The 25072-nt window shown below is 40.9% G+C and overlaps 1 protein-coding gene across 7 annotated transcripts in view; it reads right to left on the bottom strand.

Moving 5' to 3' along the window:
• LOC122687615 (amyloid beta precursor protein) overlaps positions 1-25072 on the bottom strand; it is a 288333-nt gene that overhangs the window by 15152 nt on the left and 248109 nt on the right. For 4 of the 7 annotated variants that reach the window (XM_043893225.1, XM_043893226.1, XM_043893221.1 and 1 more), the window contains 2 exons: positions 14713-14934; positions 6437-6490 (listed from right to left, as the gene is read on the bottom strand). In XM_043893225.1, coding sequence (XP_043749160.1) covers positions 6437-6490; positions 14713-14934 — 276 coding nt within the window. The remainder of the gene's footprint in view (positions 1-6436; positions 6491-14712; positions 14935-25072) is intronic. The other 3 variants (XM_043893224.1, XM_043893227.1, XM_043893222.1) reach the window with 1 other exon arrangement.

Below are 25072 nucleotides of genomic sequence, written 5' to 3'. Positions count from 1 at the left end.
CCTTATATTTAAATCCTTAACCACTACCTTTTTTAAACAAAAAGAAATTAAAGATTAAAGAAATTTGAACTTAAGGCTTCTATTGCCTTTAAGCACATGCTATAATTTTTTTTCTTAATGGGGAAAAACAGAAGTTAAATGCTAGTTGAGAGGCTGGCAACGATTTGTTCCCAGAATATGCTGGCTTGGTTTAGGGGCTTATTGCTTAGCCTATAATGTGTCTCTTTCCTTCAGAAAAAGTAATAAAAGGCTTTAAAAATGAGCATTAATTACCTGGTGGAACAAAACTGCTACTTTGGGACTTTGTTCCTATTACAAATAAATTATGCTCATGCATCTATGCAGTGAAGCTCTGTAAAAATCGTATCATTTATTTAGTTAAGTGATTTAGTTACAGATATTAATGCAAAATGTAACTGGTTCATCTGCTGAATAAAGAACTGCAGTACATAATTTTTGAAAAATGTTTCTGTGGGACTAAGAGAATTTCTAATGTACTAATGCTTCTTTATAAATTACTATATAATCCTTACACTAATTGTTATCATGAATTTAATTTTTCTGATGGTAATCTGAAGTTTAAAAACAAAACACAAAGTAATTTTTAAAACCCAAAGTGAAAGAGTGCAATATAAATATGATTTACATGTTGTAGTGTTTAAATATCAGAAGTCTGAATTTTAGGATGAGAATGGCTTCTAAGATCATCTGTTTTCTGCTCTTCACACCCGGGGTAAACTCTCAGCTCTACTTGAAAAGAGAGGAATTCATCAGTTTGGCTCCATTTTCAGACAGCTTTGTCTATTAGAATGGTGTTTCTTACACTGAGCCAAAACCAGTTTCCTTGTAACTTCCACTCTTTGTTCAACACAGAATAGGCCTGAACCTCCCTTCTGCACAATAGCCTTGAACAGATCAGAAACTCAAGAAGAGATGTCACGTTCCTGCTGATTTTTCTCCTACTTGGGCTCCACGTTCCTGCAGCTCCCATGGGACCTCATTTCTTGCTTTTGGTCTGCTGCTCTTACAATCCTGTCTACAAGGTGCTGTGAACCCTGTCACACATCTTGTTAAAAGTGAAAAGCAATGGCCACAGCGTATGACGGGCCAGTCTGACAGCACGCTCTATACAAAAGGGAACGGGATAATTTGACAAGATCCAGGGAGCCCATGCTGGTTATGACATATCACTGATTTCTTGGCCAATTGCTCAAAGAGCTTCCGCTTAACAACCTATTCAAAAATGGACCCTAGATCAACGTCAATCTCCATCCAGCTGATAGCCTGTGATGCTGTCTTCTGCTCGTCAGAAATACGTTTCTTATTCCTGTCTTCCCAGGTCTTGCTAGTCCACAAAGATCAGTGAGAGCGGTTCTGTGATCTCGCCCTCAAGTTCTTCAAGCCTGTGAGTTCCCTGGGTCCTAGGAACTTACACTTGGGTAGAGAAGTATGGTAGTTTAAAAATATAGCCACAAATTATAGATGCTCTTACCATCAAGAGGTGGGACTTAATTCCCTTGTGTGTAGACCTGATATATAGAGACTTGCTTCTAATGAACAGAATGTGGCAAAAGTGGTGTTGTGTGACTTGAGACTGGATTGTAAAGGACAGCCTCCTTTGTAATCTATCTCAGATCACTCGGTCTGGGGAAAGTCGGCTGCCATGTTGTGAGGGTACTCAAGCAGTCCTACTAAAAAGATTCACATGGTCAGGCACCGAGGTCTCCTGCCAAATGCCACGTGAGCGAGCCATCATGGAAAAAAACCCGACCAGCCCAGCCAAACCTCAAGCCCTCAGATGCATGGAGCTGTGGCAGATGTCTTGATTGCAACCTCCTGAGAGACCCTGAGCCTTAAGCACCCAGCTAAGCTATGCCTGAAATCCTTGAAATTCATTAAAAGAAGCGAAATGTTTATTTTTAAGTTGCTAAGGTATGGGGTTATTTATTATATAGTAATAGATAGCCATCACAAAAGACTGTGTGCTCGGGTGTGTTTCTTTGCGATATCATGGACTGCAGCCTGCCAGGCTCCTCTGTCCATGGGATATTTTTCAGGCAAGAATACTGGAGTGGGTTGCCATTTCCTCCTCCATGGGAATCTTCCTGACCCAGGGATCAAACCCACGTCTCCTGCGTTTCCTGTGGGTTCTTTAACCACTGCGCCACTGGGAAGCCCATTACAAAGGACTAGTGCCTTCTTTTCTCATCTTCGTCTTTCTAGGGCTTTGATTTCCTTTTAACAAAAGACCATTCTCTTCAATATACACATGAAAGACAGAAGCACCATCAGAGTGGGGCGGTTTCTCCTTTTATCTTTTAACTGGTCTGCTCAGCGCACTGACTGTCCCTGACCCCTAACACCATCACAAGAACTGTAAGGCTCCCCATTCTTATTTATGTTCCTGCCTTAAAATGAGCAGCACTTTCTAATAAATTTCATCTTATTCTGACCTTTAGTCTTCGTGAAACAAATTTTTATTGAGCTGTGACATTAATGCTTGTTTATCCCTCATTAGTTGTACATTTTTCTCTTTCTACAAACCCTTTTAAATCTGAGGTCCTTTTAAAACTAAAGTCATTTCTTTCTACCTTACCTCTTTCTGTCCTCAGGACCTAACAATGCAACAGGTAAAGTTATATTTCTGAGATTTTAAGAAAACTCTCTTGAATACTCTTTCCTTCGAGATTTGTGAGACAAAGTAACCACATTATAAAAAGGTAAAGAATGAGCTAGCTTTTCACTCAAAATTTAAAAAACCCACACTCTTCCTGAAAGGATACCAAGAGTACTTTCAATGGTCAAAAAATTTTCAAAATCATGCAGTAAGTCAGAACAACAGATTATGGCACAATAGTTTGCAGGACTTTCAGCAGAAAAAGAGTTTCATTTTTTTGTACACCATGTATAGTCAGTCACTGAAGAGCCTTTCATTACGCAAATTTCATTTAAAGGGGAAAAACTAATAAGCTTTCACCAGGGAAATATCGTTGATAATAAAAGCTGAAACTGTGTCTAGTGATATGTGATGATTTAAGAAGATTCAAATAAATCGTGTGGCCCTTTGCTTTCTGGTCTACCCGATGCAATCTCTGAGTCATTCTGATTCTACTCTAAGCCCTGCTGGGACTCTTATTCTCTAAGTCATGGTGAGTCAGGAATAGCCTGCTGTTCATTTGAAGGACCTTTCTCAAAGGATCTGGTTTTCTTTATTAGGACTGGAGAACAGTGGTTAAATTATAGTGGAAACATACCTCAGAGACATTGGGGGTTTAATTTCAGACCATCACAATAAAGTAAATATTGCAATAAAGTGAGTCATACGCATTTTTTGGTTTCCCAGTGCATATAAAGGTTATGCTTGCACTGTACTGTAGTCTATTAAAAAAAAACAATGTGTGTACCTTAATTAAAAATACTTTATTGCCAAAAAAGGCTACCCATCATCTCAGCCTTCAGTGAGCTGTAATCTTCTTGCAATAGTAACATCAAAGATAATTATCACAGATCACCATGATATAATGATAATAAAGAATTTCGGAACAACCAGAGAGTTACTGAAAAGTGACCTAGAGTCACGAACTGAACAAATGCTGCTGGAAAAATGGAGCTTGCTTATCTCAGGGTTGCCACAAACCTTCAGTTTGTAAAAAAATGCAATAACTGTAAAGTGCTATAAAGTGAGGTATGTCTGTATTTGTCTTCTTTATTCTGGTCAAATGGTGTAACTCATCCTTCAGAGTCTATTTCTCTCAGGAAGTAAGCCTAGGGGAGTAGCTATAAAGGTCACTGTTACCAGAAATCACTACTGATATTATGGTTTCCCTCCACGACACTACATTCTAGAAGTTACTGTGTCCTGGTATTTCAGATAAGAAAGTCAAGGAGAAGCCCTTTTCCTCAGCTGTGATTATACAAAAGCCGTTTCTCTACTTGTTTCCAAGTGACAACAGTGATTGTTCAAAAAACAATGCCATCAATTGAATGACATGATGGGACAATCTTGGAAGGGTCTTCTAAATTCAGGAAGAATAACAATATAATTTGGCACAGCAGATTCAGGCATGCGGTCTCAGAAAGTGTGATGATGAAGAACCAAAACCAACGCTATTAACAGAAAATGTAGGGGGAAATTGATCCACATGTCCAAGAGACCCATTACAAGTGCAAAAAATACAGGGCATATGTATATCCTAATACACACGCAGCAAGTAAAGTTATTCAGAAACATACCTTAGTTAGAGTCTGCCTCACTTTCTCTCTGAGAATTCTTTCCCATCTATGGCCCTCTCCTGGGGGAACTCAAGTTTTACAAGAGTGTAAGAAAGGGAGATTGGCCCCAGTCATTCTCTCATCCATACAGAACTCTTCTCATCTTGGCCAATGGATGTGCTCCAAACCTTTCAAAACCCATCCCGAAGTTCATCTCCAGCAATGCACCCCTCGGTTAATGGCCCACCTGCTCACATTCCAAACATCACAGGTGGTTTACACTTTCTGTTGCTTTGAATCTCCTTGTCTTTCTAATTCCATCTCATCTTTCTAAATATGTACAGTGTGACTATTCTATGTCACTTCAAGCTCCTGAGAGCAAGGATCTTATCACTTCAATTCTTTCAACCCTCCAAGCAGCTTGAGGGGTCTTCATAAAATAGCAAAAGGAGCTACTGCCAATGTTACAACGGGGACTTTTAGAAAAGGCTTCTTCCCATCTCTATATATCCTCTAACTATTCTCTAGCTCTTCCCTTAAAACAAATTGCTTTTGTTTAAGAATGCATGGAGAATTCTGTTTCATGTTAAAATTAAAAAAAAAAAAAGACTTCGGTGGTGTTACCTCTTCCTGGGTATTTCAGTAGGAACATAACGGCCCTGTGTGCCCAATACAGCAATTTAATAAAACTGGTTGAGTGAGTGCTTCTAATTCACACTGTCTGCTTGTGGATGAGAAGCATCTCTTCCTTTAAAAATAAAGTAAGAAGTGCCATGAAAAAATGGCCCAAGGCAAAGGACCAATCTGAGCTGGTCTCAAATGCAATTAGAACGGAACCAGCCCTCAGCCTTGAGTCCTACCAGTGGGCTGAGCAGGCTGGGGATGTGTCAATTCCCTGTTCCTTGAAATTCACGTGTGTAACACGGGCAATAAGGAAGACGTTAGGCGAGCTGAAGTTGTGCCTGACTTACTGTAGTTCACGTCTCTGAAAAGCCCTACAGAAACGGATCATAGAATCAAGGAGACTGGCTGTCAAGATCTGTCACTCCACCGTCCCTGATGCCCTGTTAATTACACTGCAGAGGCTCGAAGAAGCCACAGGCAGACTCTGAATTTCTCAATGACAGTGGTTGGAGGCAGATGCAATCTGAACCTGAGCTGGAAGAAAGAGGGGCAGGGTCTGCTTCTGGCCCTGCTGCTGGCTGCATCTGAACCGGGGATCAGGGGTCAACAACCTCCGAGCATTAACAAGTCCCTGTGAGGTTAAGGCCCTGTTCCGGGATGACTGCAGGGGACGTTATGAGGATACAGAGGGAAATCTGGGTAGGGTTGCACCCTTGGGAGTAAAATCTTCCCAAAACATACATAGAGATTTGTCAATTCGGTTAACTTCTGTCCTCTTTCCGATCCACTGAAAGCAAAGGTGCTATCAGCTGGGTGAGCGTGGGGTCAAAACCAGGCATGTATGTTTCTGTTCTGTGTGAAAGTAAATTTGAGACCTAGGCTCAATACAGAACAAAGGTGAAAACATGTTTCTTCTTAATGCTCAGGAAATTACAAAAAAAGAGACGTGTCCATACTAGTGTTAATGGGAATTTAAAGTAGCATAAAAGATAAAGGGCTTGTACGGAAAATTAGGCATGGGACTTCCGCTGTGTTTTAGACACTCATCAAGAATAACTATCTACAACCCACAAAAGATAAAATGGAAATACTTCTGGGCTCAAAAGATATTCCAATTCTGCTATTTTTAGGAAGACATGTCTCACTGAAGAACTGAAGTTTGAACCCAGTTCAGTTAGAAACGGGGCATCCGGACACCAAACAAGAAAGGAAGAAATGAGATGTTCCTAGCAGTAACCGGGTGGACACCAGCTGGAGTCTACGTCTGTGTAGGTCTCCATTTTTTGAGGAAAGATAGGGTCTCTAGAATACTCTCTCCACTTGGAAAAAAAAAAGAAATCCCAATCATTAGAAGGGCTCCTTTTCATTGTCTCAAAAGGAACGCTCAGAAAGAAAAAAAAAAAAAAAAAAAGTCACCTAATGAGGAACTTGGGAAATGAAGTGTAAGGGAAAACGAAGGGAGAGTTTTAAAGTTTGGTTTCCACGGTCCTTTCACGGCCTGCTTCTCCAACGTTGCAATGCGGAGGGACTGACCCCGGAGAAAGGGGCTGCGTCTGCGTAAGCGCGGGATGCGGAGGGGCAGAGGGGACCCGGGTTGTACCTGGTCGAGTGGTCAGTCCTCGGTCGGCAGCAGGGCGGGCGTCAACAGGCTCGACTGGGTACAGGAAGCAAGGTACACGGAAAGCAAACAAGACAAATCGAGATGGTTAAGTTGTGGCTCCTGAACACAGCGCGGGGAAAAAAAGCATGTGCAATACACAAGTCATATACAAAAAAAAAGGAGCAGCTAGAAAAGAACCAGTTAATCCTGAGCATCAAGGATGGGAGGGGTACCACTTCAAAAGGCTTATCGCTATTCATGTGCCAATCCTACTCCTGAAGTTTTCCAATAAAAGCACTCACCAGGATACGCGGCAACATCAAAGCAGAGGGGCTGGTGAGAGTGGGTTTTCCTCTCAGTGAGTTTAGCGATAGTTTCTTGGCTTTTGATTAGAAATAAAATACATGATACCCAGTCCACTGGAAAATCTTAAAGATAACTCCTTTTACAACTGTCCAACCTTATCTTATTTTACACTTAATTAACTACAAAAGGACTCCATTAAATCCCCAGGGGAAATGCAAATAGGAATTTATTAGGAGAACAAAGCTTCACCACATAATCTGCCATTTAGCGAATCAAATTTGTTCCCAGTTTGAGGGAGGCAGAGGTAAGCCAGAGTTTATCTCCCTCTCTGTATTTTTTTTATTTTTCTCTCTCTGTATTTTTAAAGACTGGTTTCTATTTAATAGATGACATACAGTTGAAATATATGAAGTGAGAGTATTTCCTTTTGTGTTTGTCAACTTTCACAAGTTGGGATTTGACCCAAAGAAAACGTTGAGGGCAGCACAATACTGTCCACTATTATTTGCCATTAGCTGGTATTTCCAAAGTGCTTCTGGTTCTCAGAAAATATTAAGTTGAACTTACCCTGGTCTTTCAAGAAATGAGCAAGGGGGAGAAGCAAAGCTTTTAGGATTAACAATGGACAAGGGGACAGAGAAACCAGGTTGCTTGTTGTTCTTTAGTCGCTAAGTCACGTCTGACTCTTTTGTGACCCCATGGACCATGGCCCCCCAGGCTCCTCTGTCCATGGGATATCCCAGGCAAGACTACTAGAGTGGGTTGCCATTTCATTCTCCTTCTTCCTGACCCAGGGATCGAACCCACGTCTCCTTCATTGGCAGGTCGATTCCTTACCACTGAGCCACTTGGGAATCTCAGTAAAGCCAGGAAGGAGGGATAAAGCCTCTTGGGTATGGCCCTGGGGATAGAAAGGTAAGAAGATAAGGAAAAGTGAGCAGTGGTGTCCGTGGGAGCGGAAGGTGTCCTGGATGGGATGGCATTTGGATCAGCAATTTCAACAAGGCCATACAGTTTAGGGATGCATACAGCCCGGGCATTCAAAGATGGGATGATATGCCCAAGTCCATTCTGAATGCCACACACTAGCAGGAACAGTGAGGGAGAAGAAAACGGCAGCAAGCCAAGTCTTCAAAACAGGAGGAAAAAATGTTGCTGAGAATACCAAGATGTTTGGATGCATCCAAAGGAAAAGGTGATTTGGTCCTTTATCATGCAGTCTGGCAGAAAGCGGGGTGGAGACACCCAAACCTGACATTTATGACCAAGGGCAAATGACCACATCTGAGGCTGTTTTTTTATAACTAAAATATTAGTAGAAATAATAACTTATCTTTTGACTGTAACGAGGAAACAAAAATTTTTAACAACCCATTTCAGAAACTCTCCAATACTATAAAATTGCATTTATTAAATATCCTACTTATGAATTAATCTATGACACCTATTGTGAGGATGACTAATACTCTGTTCACTATCAAATGAAGACATACTACTCACTGCAACTCATAAATACACGTGAACAATACTGTTTCTCTGTATTTCATCCTTTTTCTGTTGAATAAGGGACTTTATTATTCCTTATAAAAATGGGTGTTCACGGAAGGATTATTGTAGTTTTTGAGGACTTCCTGATGACAAGAGCCCCAAATGGTGCATCAGTTGAAGAAAAAAGATACCAAAATCACAGAGCAAAACCTTCATCAGTGGTTAAATCATTAGAAACTGTGATTCAGGGGGAAGCAGTTGAGTTTGTGGTTTAGATTCTGGCTGAAGGCCTGGTGGTCAGGCTCGGGATCCACTTTAATGCCACTACTTCTACTTTCTGTGCTCCTGGGCAAATCTCATTCTTGCTGAACCTCAGTCTGTCACAAGGAATCTAGGTTTTCCCAGGGCTGAAACATGCACATGTATGCCAAAGACCTTTACAAATGATGAAGCCCTATTCCTTAATTACTCAAAGGAATATGGAAACACATCAACTGTGCATAGAAAAAAGTCTGAAAGATACTACCACAAAAAAGCTATCATTTATTCTGGGTGAGAGATCACTCCTATAAATTTCTCTGCCTTTTTGAAGGTGCATGTATTATTTGGAAACAGTAATAAATATTTTTTCTGTGTTTTGGGAAGATAAACAACAATAGTTTTAGTGATGTAAACCTTAGTTTAACAATGTGAAGCTGATTTGATATGAATAAATATTCAAAAAATAAGGTATTCTTGTGTTCAGTGACCAGACCTCTATGCATTTTTAAAAAGATAATCACATCACTGTAAAAAAAACAAACAAACAAACAAAAAAAACTGACAAGACAAAGGATTGTATTATTCCCAATTCAAAATAAATATTTCTAATTTTTCAAATAGACCATTTACTTGTTGAGCCAGAAAGTAACTTCAATATAGTGTTCAAAACATGTTATTTTGGCTGTATAGTAAATTAAACATAAGAAACATAAAAACTTTAGCAGAAATGTGTTATTTCACTGCCTGCAGCAGCTTTGCATCAAATAGTCCCCTACACAAAGAGAGAAATAGGATGGCAACTCAAGGACTTATGAATTTGTTGGTTCTGGTGGTCACTGCATTAATAACAAACCAATTCTAAGCTAAACGCTGCCCAGCATAAACTCTCCTCCCCACCAGTCCCAAGGTGATAGAAGGGCAACAGGAAACCAGTTTTACACGTAGATTAAGAGGGGCCTGAAAAGGCATGGCTTCCAGGTTTGATGAAAGACATTATTTAATCTCCTTTTCCCCATTTAAAAAGTGCTTTGTTCATTGCAGCATTATGGCTAAGTGAAAATGGACCAGGGGGCGATTTCTCGATGCAATCATGCACATCCAGTCTTACAAGACCTCTTATGGCTCCGGAGGAATACTAGAGTATTCTGTGTCTGTGTTACACATAGACAAGCTGACTGCTGGCCACAGAGGCTTTCCAGTGGCCACTGCATTTTCCTGATCTTCAGCCTGGCCTGTTCAGGCAGTCATGCAAATACAGAACAAACACAAACCCTATCAACACAAAAGCTTTCAGCCAGATGATTTCATGATTCATGAGAACAACCGTTTTAGGAACAACAGCCTCACTTCGGTTTAGCCATTTCAGTTTTGTGGCTCGGAAAAGCCACAGAATAAAAATCCCTGAAGGCAAATCGCGGCTGGTCAAAGAGCTTAAAATATTGGAAAACTGTTCTGTGATACACTGATTTGTTCAATATAAATTAAAAGAATGCCTGGGTGACTGACCCTCTCTGTGGATTTGATTGTTCTTGAGAAAAACAATAAATTCTGGTAGGCCTTTGAAGCTCTGATGATGATAAGGATTGTAGGAACAATGAAAGGAAATCCTTTGAGAATTTTTGATATTTTCAATAGCCCTGTATAGGAGCACATGTCGGTAAGATTAGCAAGGAACGAGGCTCTGGGGAGAGGAAGAAGAGGAAGATGGGGAGAAAGAGTGAGATTTTAGGACTATGATATGGTTTGTTACATTCATTAATTTTAAGGATACAGTAAGTCCTCTACATATGAACCTCTCAGTGGCAAGTTTTCAAAGATGTGAACGTGTGGCTGCATGTTGAGTCACGTAAGTTAGGTCACGTGTCTGGGGTACATGGTCACGTGCGTGTGCCCTCTATAGGTGGCTATGCTTTTCTGTAATTTTTACTGTGTAGTCCAGGATAGAGTGCAGTATTACAGTATCTTTATTTCAGGCCCGGGATGTCCAGAAGCAAGTGTAAAAGCAGCTGGTACTCCTGTACTTTTCTTTTTTTTTTTTTTTAACTACTGCACTTTTCAAGGTACTGTGCTGTAAGAGGAAACGTGTTTTCTTTTTTTGTTTGTTTGTTTGACTTCATTCAGTGATGTTTACTTTTTATGTATTGTGTATCACTCAGTCATGTCTGACTCTTTGCGACCCCATGGACTGTTGCCCACCAGGCTCCTCCGTCCATCGGATTTCCCAGGCAAGAATACTGGAGTGGGTTGCTATTCTCTTCTTCAGGGGATCTTCCTGACCCAGGGATCGAACTTGTCCTCCTGCACTGCAGGCAGATTCTTTACCGTCTGAGCCACCAGGGAAGCCCCTTTTATGTATTATTTGTGTGAAATGTATTATACATCTATTACACTATAGTAGTACTATATAGCCAATTGTGTTAGTTGGGTACCTAGGCTAACTCTGTTCAACTTACGAATGAATTGGATTTATTAACGTGCTCTCAGAACGAAACTCCTATTCGTATGTAGGGGACTTACTGTACACTGTTTAGGTCATAGGGTGACTCTTTGAGACAAGCTGGTAAAACTTCTCTAATAAGGTCCTGGTTCTACTTTTTTAAAGAAGAAAACTACCACTGAACATTTCCTACATTTCAAGCACTTTACTAAGAGTTTTTCATACCATCTTATGTAATGCTCACACCCTTTTGAGTTAGCAATTATTACCAACTTCGTTTTACAAAATAGGAAATAGTCAGAGACACTATGTGACTTGGCCCAGATCACACAGCTGGAGTTTAAACCCTGATACACAGCATTCTAGAGTGTGGGATGGTGGGGAATGTGGAGGTCTTTTGGGTTGCCACTGTGATAGGAGAAGGAGGGAGGATATTAATGGCATTTAATAGCTGAGGACCTGGGATGACAGATGGAATACACAGGGCAAACTCACAAAAATAAACATTATCCTGCACCCCACACAGCTTCCTAAATTCCTGCTGGACTTTTTTTTCTGCACAGTTCTTACTGTAACCTGGAACTTCCCAGAGCCCACCAATGGATAATACGAAAAAAAACTTTAATTCAGGACCGCTGTATCAGTCTACATCTGTGTTTGCTTCGTCCGTAAGGGGGCAGACACTTGCCTGCGATGTTTTCCTCTGGTAGTCAAGCCTGGACACTTATTGAAACATTTACTTTGATGTCCATTATACTGACTCCCCCCTAAACACTGTCAGTTCATTTCAAGATTCATTAAAGAGACTTTTCAACATTTAGGAAAGGAGGATTGGTCTGATGACGGTGAAAATCAGAACTCAGATTCTGAGATCTTAAGTATTATTGCCTCCAATATTCTTCTGCAAGAGCTTGCTGTTAATCAATAACATCCTTACGTAACAAGAATTTTAGCTCTTTTAATGAGGCTTAGGCAATATAACAGCTGTTTCTCAGTCAAGGCTCTAGAGGCACTCCGTCACAGACTTTGTCCAACTGGGCATCTATCTTGGCAACACTCAAGGGCCCTGAGGTACGTGTTTAGTCCATTGCTGTTCTGCAATATCGCCAAACCATTTTTCTACTTGACCCTGACCTTTTGGATCAGTGATCCAACGGATCACTTTGGGGGAAACCCAGGATAAGAAGTCCAGTGTTCTTTCTTTGGATTCATTTGCAAGAGAAGGTGGAAAAAAAAAAATCGCAGCATGCTTTCACACTTGGACCAACACTGAATTGTTTCTTGCTTGATTTGGGAGAAGTGTTAAGGGCAGAAGATCAGGACCACAGTGTGAATGCTGACTGACCACGGCACCAGGGGCTGGATTTCTGAAAGCTGCTCTATTGACATGAAGTAATTCCTCTCTATATTTCTACATAAAAGAAATAGTCAGTATTCCCCCCCACCTTTTTTTCTAAACAAAATCAGTGTGGTTACTATTTAGAAGTTTAACATAAGAAACACATTTAAATAGAATGCATGTAATTTTTAATGAAGATCATGTATATGTACATGAATACATATGGGGTCAAGTTAAAATACTTAGGGCATATGAAGGCAGATTTATTTAACTGTTGGTATTATTTATGCTATTAATATAATAAATGCAAAGTTCAATTTCCTTCATTAAAGACAACCAAGGAAACATGTAGGCGGATATTCACATATGAAGCAGTTAAGCTCTTAATATTTGATAGAGAAAGGGAAATTTTGAAATTCAGGAAAGGCAACACCTTCGGGGATTATTATAACTTTTTGCTGTTTTCCGTTGTGCTGTGTGGAGCTAAGCACCACGCTTCTTTGTCTTCACTAAACTTGGAGAGTAACATAAACAGGGCTACAGTATCTTTATCTTCATTGAGCTTTGTGTGATTAACATTTGTAAAGGACATACCAAATATTACAACATCAACGTTAATGTCTGTGAATTAATTTCACTCTGCTGCTAATTCAGCTTCTGTTGTTAGCTTTCTAAATCTCTTCCCACAGACTTTACCCATAAATAAATTACAATTTATAGTCTCTGTTACTTGTGTGTGTGTTCATAAAAATGATTTAGGTAAACTCTAAAGTACATTTTATCCTACTTTTCCAAAATCAATACATAACTGAAAATATTAAATGGGAACATTTCATTTATGGAAAATATATACTTAAAAGATATGTGAAAGGCCTTAAATTATAAGCAATTCTTTATAATTTTAGAAGATATGTGAAAGGCCTTAAATTATAAGCAATTCTTTATAATTTTAGAAGCACACTGGAGATGAATAAGTTCTCAGTGGCAGGGATAATTTTTAATAAAAATAGAGAATAATCTATGTATTTAAGTTTTTCTGTAAAAAGCTAAAATCTGGACATAAATGACAAACTACACATTTAACACTATTTGGTATAAAGAGGGCATAAAGGACTGCAATTTGCTACTAAAGTTTGAGACATCATACATGTTACCTATTTTTCTGTCAATTGAACAACCCATTATCTTAACAGAAAAGAGGAAATCTTGTGTGTGTTCTATTTGCAAAATGAGATTGGACATTTTTCACAAACAACTCTCATTTGAGGTTGAATGATGAGGATTTTAAACGACCAAAATGTATTTATCTTTAAAAAATAACACAAGTAGCATTCTAATAATAATACAATTTCATACATCACCCAGCTCTTTGACACTAAATCTCCTTATATTTTTTCCATGTTAGAACTGTTTTTATAAATGGTAGTCTTAATTATTTTTATATTATAAATAACACTGCTGTTTGTATCTGATATTATTACCAAAAGGTACCTTTTTCCAAATGAACAAAACAAATTTGTGGTAATGACCACTCTTACAAGAACAGTCTATATTAAAGATTTTCTGCAATGGTTCTTAAAAAAAGTTTCTCCAGTGCACTTAAGGTCTAAACCTGTATTTATATTTAGTTGGAGGAGTGACTGAGTGTATTTTGAGGTATCCATACTACAAATATCCATATTACAAATACTGCCATCAAAAGTCGTTACTTTAACAAAGAAGAATCACAGATAAAATCCTGTGTTCTTGAAAAACAAACTATTAGTATCTCAAAATCAAGGTGTTCCCCTGTTTGAAATTTTTTACTTCTGGAACATGTAATGGAATAAGAACTAAAAATTTCTCTCTGCCCAATAGATACTATTTGAAAAGTTTTGCTAAGAAATCCCTGCGAAAGAAGGTATATATATAATCCATTGTGCCAGTTTATTGACAGAGAAAATCTTGCTTCTTTGAATTATCAAAGGAAGTAACATATAGATTAATGTGCTTCTTAATTTTGACAAATGCTTTGTATTTAACTTTCTAAACCTCAAACTGTGTTAACACTTAAGCAAAATTACATTTCATGACCTAAGTGTTTCTCTATCTTTGCCTTTCACATTTAATGCAATCTGAAATTTAATGCATTAAAATAAATAACTGATGAAGACCTTTTGTGTCCCTTTCAAACCTCCATTTATACAGGCCCCACTGAAATTTCTCTGTCCGCTGAGTGAACTGTGATTTCCGTAATTCCATCACCTGTTTTCTTTGAAGGTGGGCATTTGAGGCCACTGTCTCAAGGACACTAACTGGATGCTGAGCTTTCATTCCAGAACCAACAAAATACCTCTCGGTGAGAAAGCATTAAAAAAAAAAATTCGTATAGAACGTCACCCTGTAGGAATGTGAGAGAGATTACATAGGTACCAGACTATTGTTGTTCCCTCTTGGGCTTCTTACCTTCATTTTCCGTGTTGGCGGGCACAGAGTCGACTCCAAAAGGATGCCAGGGCTGGAGGTCGTCCAGGCTGAACTCGCCATTCACGGGAAGAAGCTCCACGGTGGTTTTGGTTTCGGTCAAAGACGGCATGAGAGCATCATTGCCGTAGCTGATCCTCGGTTCACTGATGATGTTGGCCAGGACGTCGTCTGAGTAGTTCTGTTCTTTCTGCAGCAGCTCATCTAAACCAGACAAAGCCACGTCTTGGGTGAGTAACAGTAATAGTTACAACAGAAGAAGCATCAGCGGCTACACTTGCTGTGTGCTAGGCACGACTGCAAGGCAGATCTTATTTACGATGTGGGCACCGTTGTCACCTCCATCCTACAGACAGGGAAACTGAGGCACTCGGTAGGTAAGCCACTTATACAGAATCACAGCTAGCAATGCCCAAGGTGGGATTTGAGCCCTGGGAGGATGGCTTAGACCAAGGTGGATGCTCTGACCAGGTGCACCAGTTCCCCCAGGGAGAAACCTGGAATGATCCTTCCCTCCAGACACAGGCAGATTCTCCTAGTCGAAGGGGATCACGGAGAAATGGAGAGGATGCTTTGGTGGGGTGTTTGCAGCGCACTGGCCTCAGTAAGCCAGGTGCAGTTTCTTTCAAGCTGAAGGACATATCCAGTGAATTTCTAGTCTTTCCATGGACATGTGTAAGAACAAGAAAAGCCTAAGTAACAGGCTGCCTGCTTGCTCCACTCCTGAGCAGCTCTCATTGTTTTGCCTTGAAAACAATCCGTCTTCCTCAAATGCTCCCAGGGGCTGCACGGTACGTGTTCTGAGGCTACAAAGCAACAAGCCCCGAGCCCTGCCGGTCGTGGCCTTGCAGACACGAAGCTCTGGCCAGCCTTCTCGTCCGTGGGGTACACAGCCCCGCCTGCCAACATTCCTCATGGGCTCTAACCCAGACATCCCGTCTTTGTCTTCTGCCGCATCTCCTTTCAAATCATCCTATCGGACAGTAAAGAACCCGCCTGCCAATGAGGGAGCATTAGGTTTGATCCCTGGGTTGGGAAGGTCGCCTGGAGGAGGGCATGGCAACCCACTCCAGTATTCTTGCCTGGAGAATCCCATGGACAGAGGAGCCCAGCGGGCTCCATAGGATCCATAGGGTCCATAGGGTCGCAAGGAGGTTGGACAGGACTAAGCAACAGCAAGGGAGCGGTCACAGTGGAAAATCTTACATCTGTGCTTCATGAAGCACGCACAGCATTTCAGATTGCAGCAAATCACGGTGCTCCCCATTTCTCTTTTATCTCTTAGACCGTTGGCAGGAAATTTCCTCCAAATGGCCGCTAAAATGTAGAGAGCCCCGTGGTGGTTAATTTTCCTGGTTTATTATATTCATTTTCAGAAAATGAAAGAATGAAATATTCAAGAAACATTACATTTTCGGTAGAGTGAAAAGCACTTAGATATGAAAGACATTTTTGGTACCAAAGTAGAAATCCACTTTTCTATCTCAGTGTGACACAGGAGATTTAGAAATAGCCCCCTCTGGTCATCTCACTTGGAACAATGAACTCAGTGTGGTGTATACGGGAGGCAAAGAGGGTGGAAATGATGGATTACCGTTAGCGGGAGTAGGATTCAATTTTGTGATCACAAAATGTCTAAGACAGCCACCTACTTCTTGACATTATTAAGGGCTCAGGTTTTTACCAACTGTTAACACAACTGGTACCAAACAATTCCTCCTATGATTAAAAAAAAAAATCCAGAACTAAATGCGATTATCTCATTGCTCATTCTGAGTGAAACTTTATCTTTGAATTTTATGCTCAGACTGATCACAGAGAAACTGCACTTCTACTATGCTGGTGGCCCTGATGGATAATCTTTTTATCTGAATTAATTTATTATTTTATTACAGTGCTTTGATGGCATATATTGGGATTTCAAAGCTTTTGAGCATCTACATTTGCCAACTGCTATATTAAACTAAAAGACCAGGCACATTTCCCTGAAGACTCTTTATTTTCCTAAAAGCTAATTGTTACTGCCCAAAATTACAGCAGTTACCTCTGTAGCCAAATATCTTCTGTAATACCCGAGCTTATGAGCCTTGTAGTTAAAAGTGGAAATATTTAACTGAATTCAGTGATGGTAATATTTAGCCTACAGTTTAAACAACAAAAAGAAGTTTAATTTCAAATATTCAACATGCATTCAAACCCACTCTATGTTGCCCTTTCAAAAATGCTTTGGGGATGTTTATCAGGCATGTGTGTGTGTGTGCTAAGCCACTTCAGTTGTGTCCTAGTCTTTGCGACCCTATGGACTGTAGCCCGCCAGGCTGTTCTGTCCTTGGGATTCTCCAGGCATGAATACTGGAGTGGGCTGCCGTGCTCTCCTCCAGGGGATCTTCCTGACTCAGGGATAGAATCCCCATCTCTTAAGTCTTCTGCACTGGCAGGTGGGTTCTTTACCACCTGGGAAGCCCACATCAGGCACACTTCCAGCAAATGAGAAAAACAAAACAAAACATCTCACCACACAGCTGTCATTAAAAATATATATATTTTTAAAAAGAGCAACATCAAAAGAGATCCCTGGTTGATTTCAGCTTCAAATGACTAACATATTTTGTTCTTGGAAACGCAGTAGACTTCCATGATAATTTATTTTGAGAGAAGTGGCCTCATAAAAGGACTTCTGAATAGGAAAGAGATGAATCCTAGGTAATTCATCTAAAGTTCTCCTTTTAATGATTAATCCACTTGCCTAACTCCTCCTTAAAGTTTTACTGCCACATTTAAGGTTTCATGAAAATGAACTTTATAAACATTAAGTCAGTTCTTCTACAAGCCGCAGGTGTAATTACTGAACTACCTTTTCCATCCTTTGAACACATTTGGGGCAGGGAGGAAACCTCCGTCATACAGAGGTCCAACCTCTGTCTTTTCCCCTGTGAAACACGGCTAGTAAAGGTCTGATCTGGAGACTGGTGAACACGCCTAGGCTTGCTGGTTTTTCTTTCATATAGAATTGAACCTGCATCACTGTTAGCATTTCTCCCCTATTTTCAGACTCTTCTGGTTCTGGTGGAAATAGACACATTTATCTGCAGCCTCTCCTCCAAATGGAAATTTCTTTTCAACCTCGTCTAACAGGAGAGTCTCACGTGATTATTTCTTACATTTTAATAAATAATTACTTATGTATCTGAAAACACTGAGGAAGACACCTCTGAACAATGCATCTCCCTTCAATCCCACCCTTTGCAACTGCCACAGATGCGGCAGGCATATTTATAAAAGGGATGTAATTTTTTCCCTGTCGAGAAGCTCTACTATAAATCTGCTGTCATCTGTGCCAGGCATTTTGCCCACACCAGGACTATGAGATCAGATTTAATTTTCCAATCACAGTCTGTGCACATCTGATTCACGGCTTAGCATATAACTGCCATGCTGTTCACTATATTGTACTTAACATGAGCGGGCTTCCCTGCTGGCTCAGATGGTAAAGTGTCTGCCTCCAATGAGACAGACCTGGGTTCGATCCCTGGATTGGGAAGATCCCCTGGAGAAAGAAATGGCAACCCACTCCAGCATTCTTACCTGGAAAATCCCATGGATGGAGGACCTGGTAGGCTACAGCCCGTGGGGTCACAAAGAGTTGGACATGACTGAGTGACTTCACTTTTACTTTCAATGTAACCATGGTCTCTGAAACTCCCTAAGCTTTGCGCTCCTCATATAATTAGGGGGAATTGGATGGATGGTCTTCATAGTTTCTTCACTTTGAATTCTCTTATCTTGCTATATGGGCATCCCCCAAGAGCTTGTTGAAATCATAATCTCAGGTTCCAGCCTGAGCTAGGACTCTGCACATTTAACAGTCCCCAGGCAATTTTTTAAAAATTGTGAAGTACAGTCCATTTCCAATATTCTATAAGTTACAGATTTATAATATATTGTTGTTCAGTCACTAAGTCATGTCCTACACATTGTGACCCCATGGACTGCAGCATGCCAGGCTCCCCGGTCCTTTGCTATCCCCTGGAGTTTGCTCATATTCACGTCCATTGAGTTGCTGATGCTATCTAACTGTCTCATCCTCTGCTGCCCCCTTATTTTGCCTTCATTTTTTTCCAGCACCAGTATAGTGTACAATATAGTGATTCCCGATTTTTAAAGGTTATACTCCATTTATAGCTACTATAAAATATTGGCTATATTCCCTGTGATGTATAGTATATTCTTGTAGCTTATTTTATACCTAATTATGTACCTTTTATTCCGTTACTCCTATATTGCCCCTCCCTTCTTGCCTCTCCTCGTGGTAACCACTAGTCTGCTCTCCTTATTTTGAAGTCTTTTTTTTTTCTTTTGGTTATATTCACTAGTTTGTTGCATTTTCTAAATTCTGCATATAAGTAACATCATATAAACATTTGTCTTTATCTGACTTATTTCACTTAGCATGTGATCCAGGTACATGTGATCCCAGGCCAGTCTTAAGCACATTATAGTCTGAACATTGCTACGAGGTATATCCATACAAAGGCATCCCTACACAATGGTCTCAGCATCCCTTCACAGAAGACAAACCTCGAAACCAAACAAGGTGTCAAAGGTGAGTGAATATGGCCCAGAAATAACGCTGGAGAAGAAACCGGGCTGCAACACACTCCAAGGCATGTTCATAAACCCAACCCACCCTATTGCCTTCAAGCTATCATCATGATACCATTTTTCTGAACCAGAAAACCGCAGGAAAAACTAGCTATGAATTTCTCCCCCCGCCTTTTTTTTTTTTTGCCAGACTGTTTGTCAGGCAGGAAATTACATAGGAGCCAGAGCAGGAAAGTGTTCAGGAAACAGGTTATTGTTATTCAGACACTGAGAAAAAGAATGTACTTAAAAACGTAGAGGGCACCAAAGGCCATCCTTCCTTTCTGCGCTCTCCCCTAAGTCCGAACTTACCTCTAAGCTTGGCCTGCCCTGTAGTTCATCAGAGCAGGATTTGTCTGAAATGCCGATCTGGGGGAGAACCTTTGTGGTGTTCTGGTGATTGCTGGGCAAGGCTGGGAGGTTAAGATCACCATGTGGCTCTTGTGCAACTGTGTCAGGCTATAACATCTTTATTTTGTTATCTTTTAGAAACATTACTCTATTTATATTTACTTCTTTGGCTGCGGGTCTTATTTGCAGCACTTGAGATCCTTTTGTTGCGGCGCAGGGATGCTCTAGTTTTATCACATGCTTTGTTGCTGCAAGGATCTTAGTTCCCTGTGTTGTTTAATCGCTCAGTCATGTCTGACTCTTCACGACCCCATGGACTGTAGCCCGCCAGGCTCCTCTGTCCATGGGGATTTTCCAGGCAAGAATACTGGAGTGGGTTGCCGTGCCCTCCTCCAGGGGATCTTCCCGACCCAGGGATGGAACCCTCCTCTCCTGCAGATTCTTCACCACTGGGCCCCCAGGGAAGCCCGCTCCCTTCTCTAGGTGAGACCTTACCTGTCACTCCTGTTGTGAGGGTCTGCCCTCAACAGCAGTTTCTCATCCACCTCCCCCATTTTTAGATTTCCCCTTCTCCGGTAGACGGGCATAAATATGAGTGCTACATGAACAATCATCAGGTTTCACTGATTCTGAGTCAGATTTAAGATAATTTAGACTGCTTTGGATCTTGAGCTATTTAAATAGTCAATGCTGCCATATGCTCCAACAAGAGGAAAAAATGAGATATATTATCACAAAGCAATACTGTTCCACAAATCTAGTTTTCATTTTGACCTCCCAGCAAACTGGGTCAGTCCTCTTATTTTTAGCTACACTATCAATCCCGAAAAATCTCTCACGGTCTCAAAATTCAGACTCCACTGTCTGAATTGGGGTTTATTTTTCTTTAGTGGTTTCTTGGACACGGCTTTTACATGGGGCATGCTCTGTCCACTTATGGCAACAAAGTATCCCCGGGGAGATACAGACATAGCTGCATGTCATGTGTGAGAACATTCCTTACTGCAAGTGATATTTTCCTGAAGCATCATTTGTTTCGCTTAAGATGGAGGATACAGAAGTCCCTGATCAAGAGAAATTTCCTTTTGACTTTCAAACAACACAGATCAAAGAACTTAGAATTTACCCATGGCTGTCAGAAATCAAGAGATTTCTGATGTCAGTCAGGTTCCCTGGTTTCTAAACACAGAGTGAAGAGTTCCCTTTCATGTTTCATTGTAGAACTTGTGTCAAAATCCTGATGGTATTTCCAACTACATTAGGAGTCTTGGTCCCATCTGGCTGGGTAGTTGGGAGCCTAAGCAGTCCTTCGGGGAAAAATATTCTAAAATGTAGCCTAAAAACCAAGTTTATGTATCACAGGAAGAATCTCGTAGTATGCTGTGTTGAGGCTGTAACTCGCGTATATAAAGAAATGTCCTTGCTTTGAGGAAATAACCCATGGTGAAAAATTTAGCGGTAAAGGGCCAAGATGTCTGCAAGTTAATTACTTACTTTTTCTTCAAGATACAAAATTACTAGCTTTTTGTTTTTTCCCAGCTTAAACATTTTTTAAATTTATGTTTGGCTGTGCTGGGTCTTCACTGTTGTATGGACTTATTGTGGCGGCTTCTCTTGTTGCAGAGCACAGGCTCATTAGTTGTGGTGCATGGATTGAGCTGCTCCGCAGCATGTGGGATCTCCCCGGACCAGGGACTGAACCTGCATCTCCTGCACTGGCAGGCAGATTCTTTACCACTGAGCCACCGGGAAGCTCCCCTTTCCCATCTTTTTTGCAAGTTACTTTAAAAAAGAAAAAGAAAGAAATTTTATGCAATGTTTTCAGAACTATTCTTTAAGCGTGGAAGTATATTATTATAGAAAATTCAGGGACTTCCCTGGTGGTCCAGTGGCAGGGTTTGATCCCTGGCCAGGGAACTACATCCCACATGCGGCAACTAAGCGTTCACATGCCACAACTAAAGATCCGGCATGCTACAATGAAGACTGAAGATCCCACGTACCACAACCAAATAAATGAATAAATAAATATATAAACCTTCAGTACTATGGCACCAAAACTGTAGTGCCAGCTGTAGTGAAGGGTTTCCCTGATGGTCCAGTGGTTAGCAATCTGCCTTGCAATGCCCAGGACACCGTTGTGATCCCTGGTCCTGGAAGATCTCACATGCTGAGGGGCAACTGAGCCTGTGTGCCAAGACTACTGAAGCCCAAGTGCCCTAAAGCCCGTGCTCTGCAGCAAGCGAGGCCACCACAATGAGAAGCCCATGCACCGCAACTAGAGAGTAGCCCCCTCTCACCACAACTAGAGTAAGTTCGTGCATAGCAATGAGACCCAATGCAGCCAAAAATAAATTCTTAAGAAAAAATGTATATATATATAGTGAAAATACATGCATGTCCATGAATGTAAGCAGATACAGGCTGTATGTCTTCTACAAACTAAGATAAAAATAAATGTGATTTTTATGCCTGTATCCCTTACACAAAAGTTAATTATTTCTTGTGGTCTTCAACACAGCAAATAGCTATCTCTTCACATGCTAGAGGAAAAACTGGCTGTCCTGGGCTCGTTGAGAGACGTATGCTTTTATAGCTAAGCTCAAGGAGTTTCAAAGTAATGATGATTATATAGAATTTCTGCTGCACCGGGTCTTTAGTTGCAGTATGTGGGATCTAGTCCCCTGAACCGGGATCAAACCTGGGCCCCTACATGGGGAGTGTGGAGTCTTAACCACTGGACTGCCAGCGAAGTCCCCATGATTATATAGAATTTTTCTCTTCAAACCTGTCTCTAAGAGCCTAACTCCTCCAGCATAAGGTAGAACTTCACTGTGATTCCTCTTTATATAAAAATGTAGTTTGGTAGTAATTAGCTACAGTCAAATTCAGTGCAAGAAATAGAGAAAATAAAAGAAACAAGAATTCACTTGCCATCCCACCAAGAGCAATTTTTAAAATAGTTTTTCACTCTTTAGGGAATCAGCTATTTCATCTCATCCCATCATCACTTCATTATTTAATTTTTATGACTGTGGTCAAGGAGACTGAATTTTTCAGGAATAGGGAAGAAGCTGCCTAGAATTGGAGTTATCAGATTTGAAGACGTAGAGAGATGAAATCAATTCCTCTCCAGTTCCATTCTATAGTATATATTTCTCAGTTCTCTGGAAGGTTGTTCTGCACTGTGGGTCTACTTTATTGTTTATTTTTACTCTGAAGTCCTCAGCTATATAGTAAATTGGAAACATGAAATAAAACCTGAGGTTTGCTCTATCTGGATCAGTATCACATTTCCTTTTAAAAAAAATTGCTCATGCTTTTAGTGAGCACAAGAAAGGAGGAGGAAGATTATTTTCACAAAGTACTCAAGTGACAGTTTAACTGCCCGTGAATACATTTTTTATAAATGCACAGTCATTCTGGCAGCTGGATACAGTCTGAGCACATATTCCCCTGGAGCCGTCACTGCGGGTGCTGGGGTGTTCGGGGCACACACCCCTCATGTCCCCTCTTCTCCAACTCGACTCTGGGCTGCAAACCAAATGAGAGCGAGCAGTTGGAGATGCAAACATCACCTTTACATCCAAGAAGGGCCATGCCCTTCCCAGCCCACGGGATGCTTTCTTTGGGGAGTGAGTCACAAACGCACAAAGCTTGTCATGCTGTGTGCAGACTGGATTCCAGCTCCACTTCGTACCCCCAGCTGCTCGTGACAAGGGAGGGGTCTGAACGCAGGCCCTACCCGTGTCCTGAGCAACTTGCTCACCATACGCGTGGTCGTGTCTGATCTGCGTGCCTGGGATCCTCCAGGCAAGAACACTGGAGTAGGTTGCCACTTCCTTCTCCAACGCGTGTATGCATGCTAAATGGCTTCAGTTGTGTCCGGCTCTTTATGACCCCCATGGACTGTAGCCTGCCAGGCTCCTCTGTCCATGGGATTCTCCAGGCATGAATCTTGGAGTGGGTTGCTGTTTCCTCCTCCAGGGGATCTTCCTCACCCGGGTCTTCCGCATTGAAGGCAGATTCTTTACTTTACTGTCTGTGCCACCAGGGAAGCCCTGTCTGATCTGCACCCTCTCCCAAACTTGTGACAGGAATCTTTCGTACCTGGGTAAGAAACATCTTAGGGGGACGAAAGGAACCCAAAGAAATGGACAGCAGTACCCCTCTCAACAGCTAGCAATCATTCTCTGCTATGCAGTCAAGACAGTGCATGCCAACTGATTCATATCTGATAAATGCTTAATTGACTGAACTCTAAACAGGCATACCTTGCTTTACTGCACTTCACAGATACTGCCTTTTTTTAAAAAAAACAGATTGAAGGTTTGTGGCAACCCTGTGTCAAGTAAGTCTTTCAGTTCCATTTTCCCAATAGCATTTGGTCACTTTTTGTCTCTGGATTACATTTCAGCAATTGTCACAATATTTCAAAGTTTTTGAAAAATTCTTGGATATAATCCAAGTATTGTATTTGGATGGTGATCTGTGATCTTTGACGATACCATTGCAAAAATATTCCAACTCGATAAGGCTCAGATGATGGTTACCATTTTAAGCAAGGAGGTATTTTCTAGGCAGACTAAGTATGTTGCATTTTTAGACACAATGCTATTATTGCACACAACAGACTACAGCATAGTTTAAAGTAACTTTTGACATGCATTCCAGAAACCCCAAAATTCACATGACTCACTTGATGGAAATATTTGCTTTATTCTGGTGGTTTGTAACTGAGCCCATGATATCCCTTAGGTATGCCTGTATTTTGAAGGATGTGAAGGATTGGTTAGCAAGGCTGGCTAGCTCATGGTAGAAAGTAACATTTTCAATATTCCTACATGGGTGATGTCACTTCCAAAGAGCCTACGATTTATGCTGATTAGGATAAGGAGCACAGGCTCCTTATCTGTGGATAAGATCAGTATAAATCTTAGTGGAGGATGCTCCTATTCCTGTAGATGACTTATCACGTTTGTAGACATGGTAGTTATTTTGAAAGGTTTATTTATACAGATTAAAAAAAAAAAACACACCAGTCCTCTATGCTCTTCTGCATACTGGCCTATTTGTGTTTTAACAGAAAACTGGTTCTACAGGGAACATTTTTTGGACAGCAATGGTCCTTTATCTCCTGCGTTAGAGGACTCTGGGATCCTCTTACAATGCAGGGGGAACCAAGCCTGGCGATGGAAAGTGCTTGGCATCTGAGGCTTGGAGATGGGTGGAAAGTGACTGTCTTCAGGGAAGTATTAATAGAGCAGATGAAGAGGCTGAAAGGACTCACTTTACAAAAATTAATCTGGAGCCAAGAAAATTAAGCTCATTTTATTATTAATTAATGAGC

Source organism: Cervus elaphus, chromosome 31, assembly GCF_910594005.1.
Source record: "Cervus elaphus chromosome 31, mCerEla1.1, whole genome shotgun sequence".
Classification (NCBI taxonomy): Eukaryota; Metazoa; Chordata; class Mammalia; order Artiodactyla; family Cervidae; genus Cervus; species Cervus elaphus.
This window is presented reverse-complemented; position numbering and strand designations above follow the sequence as displayed.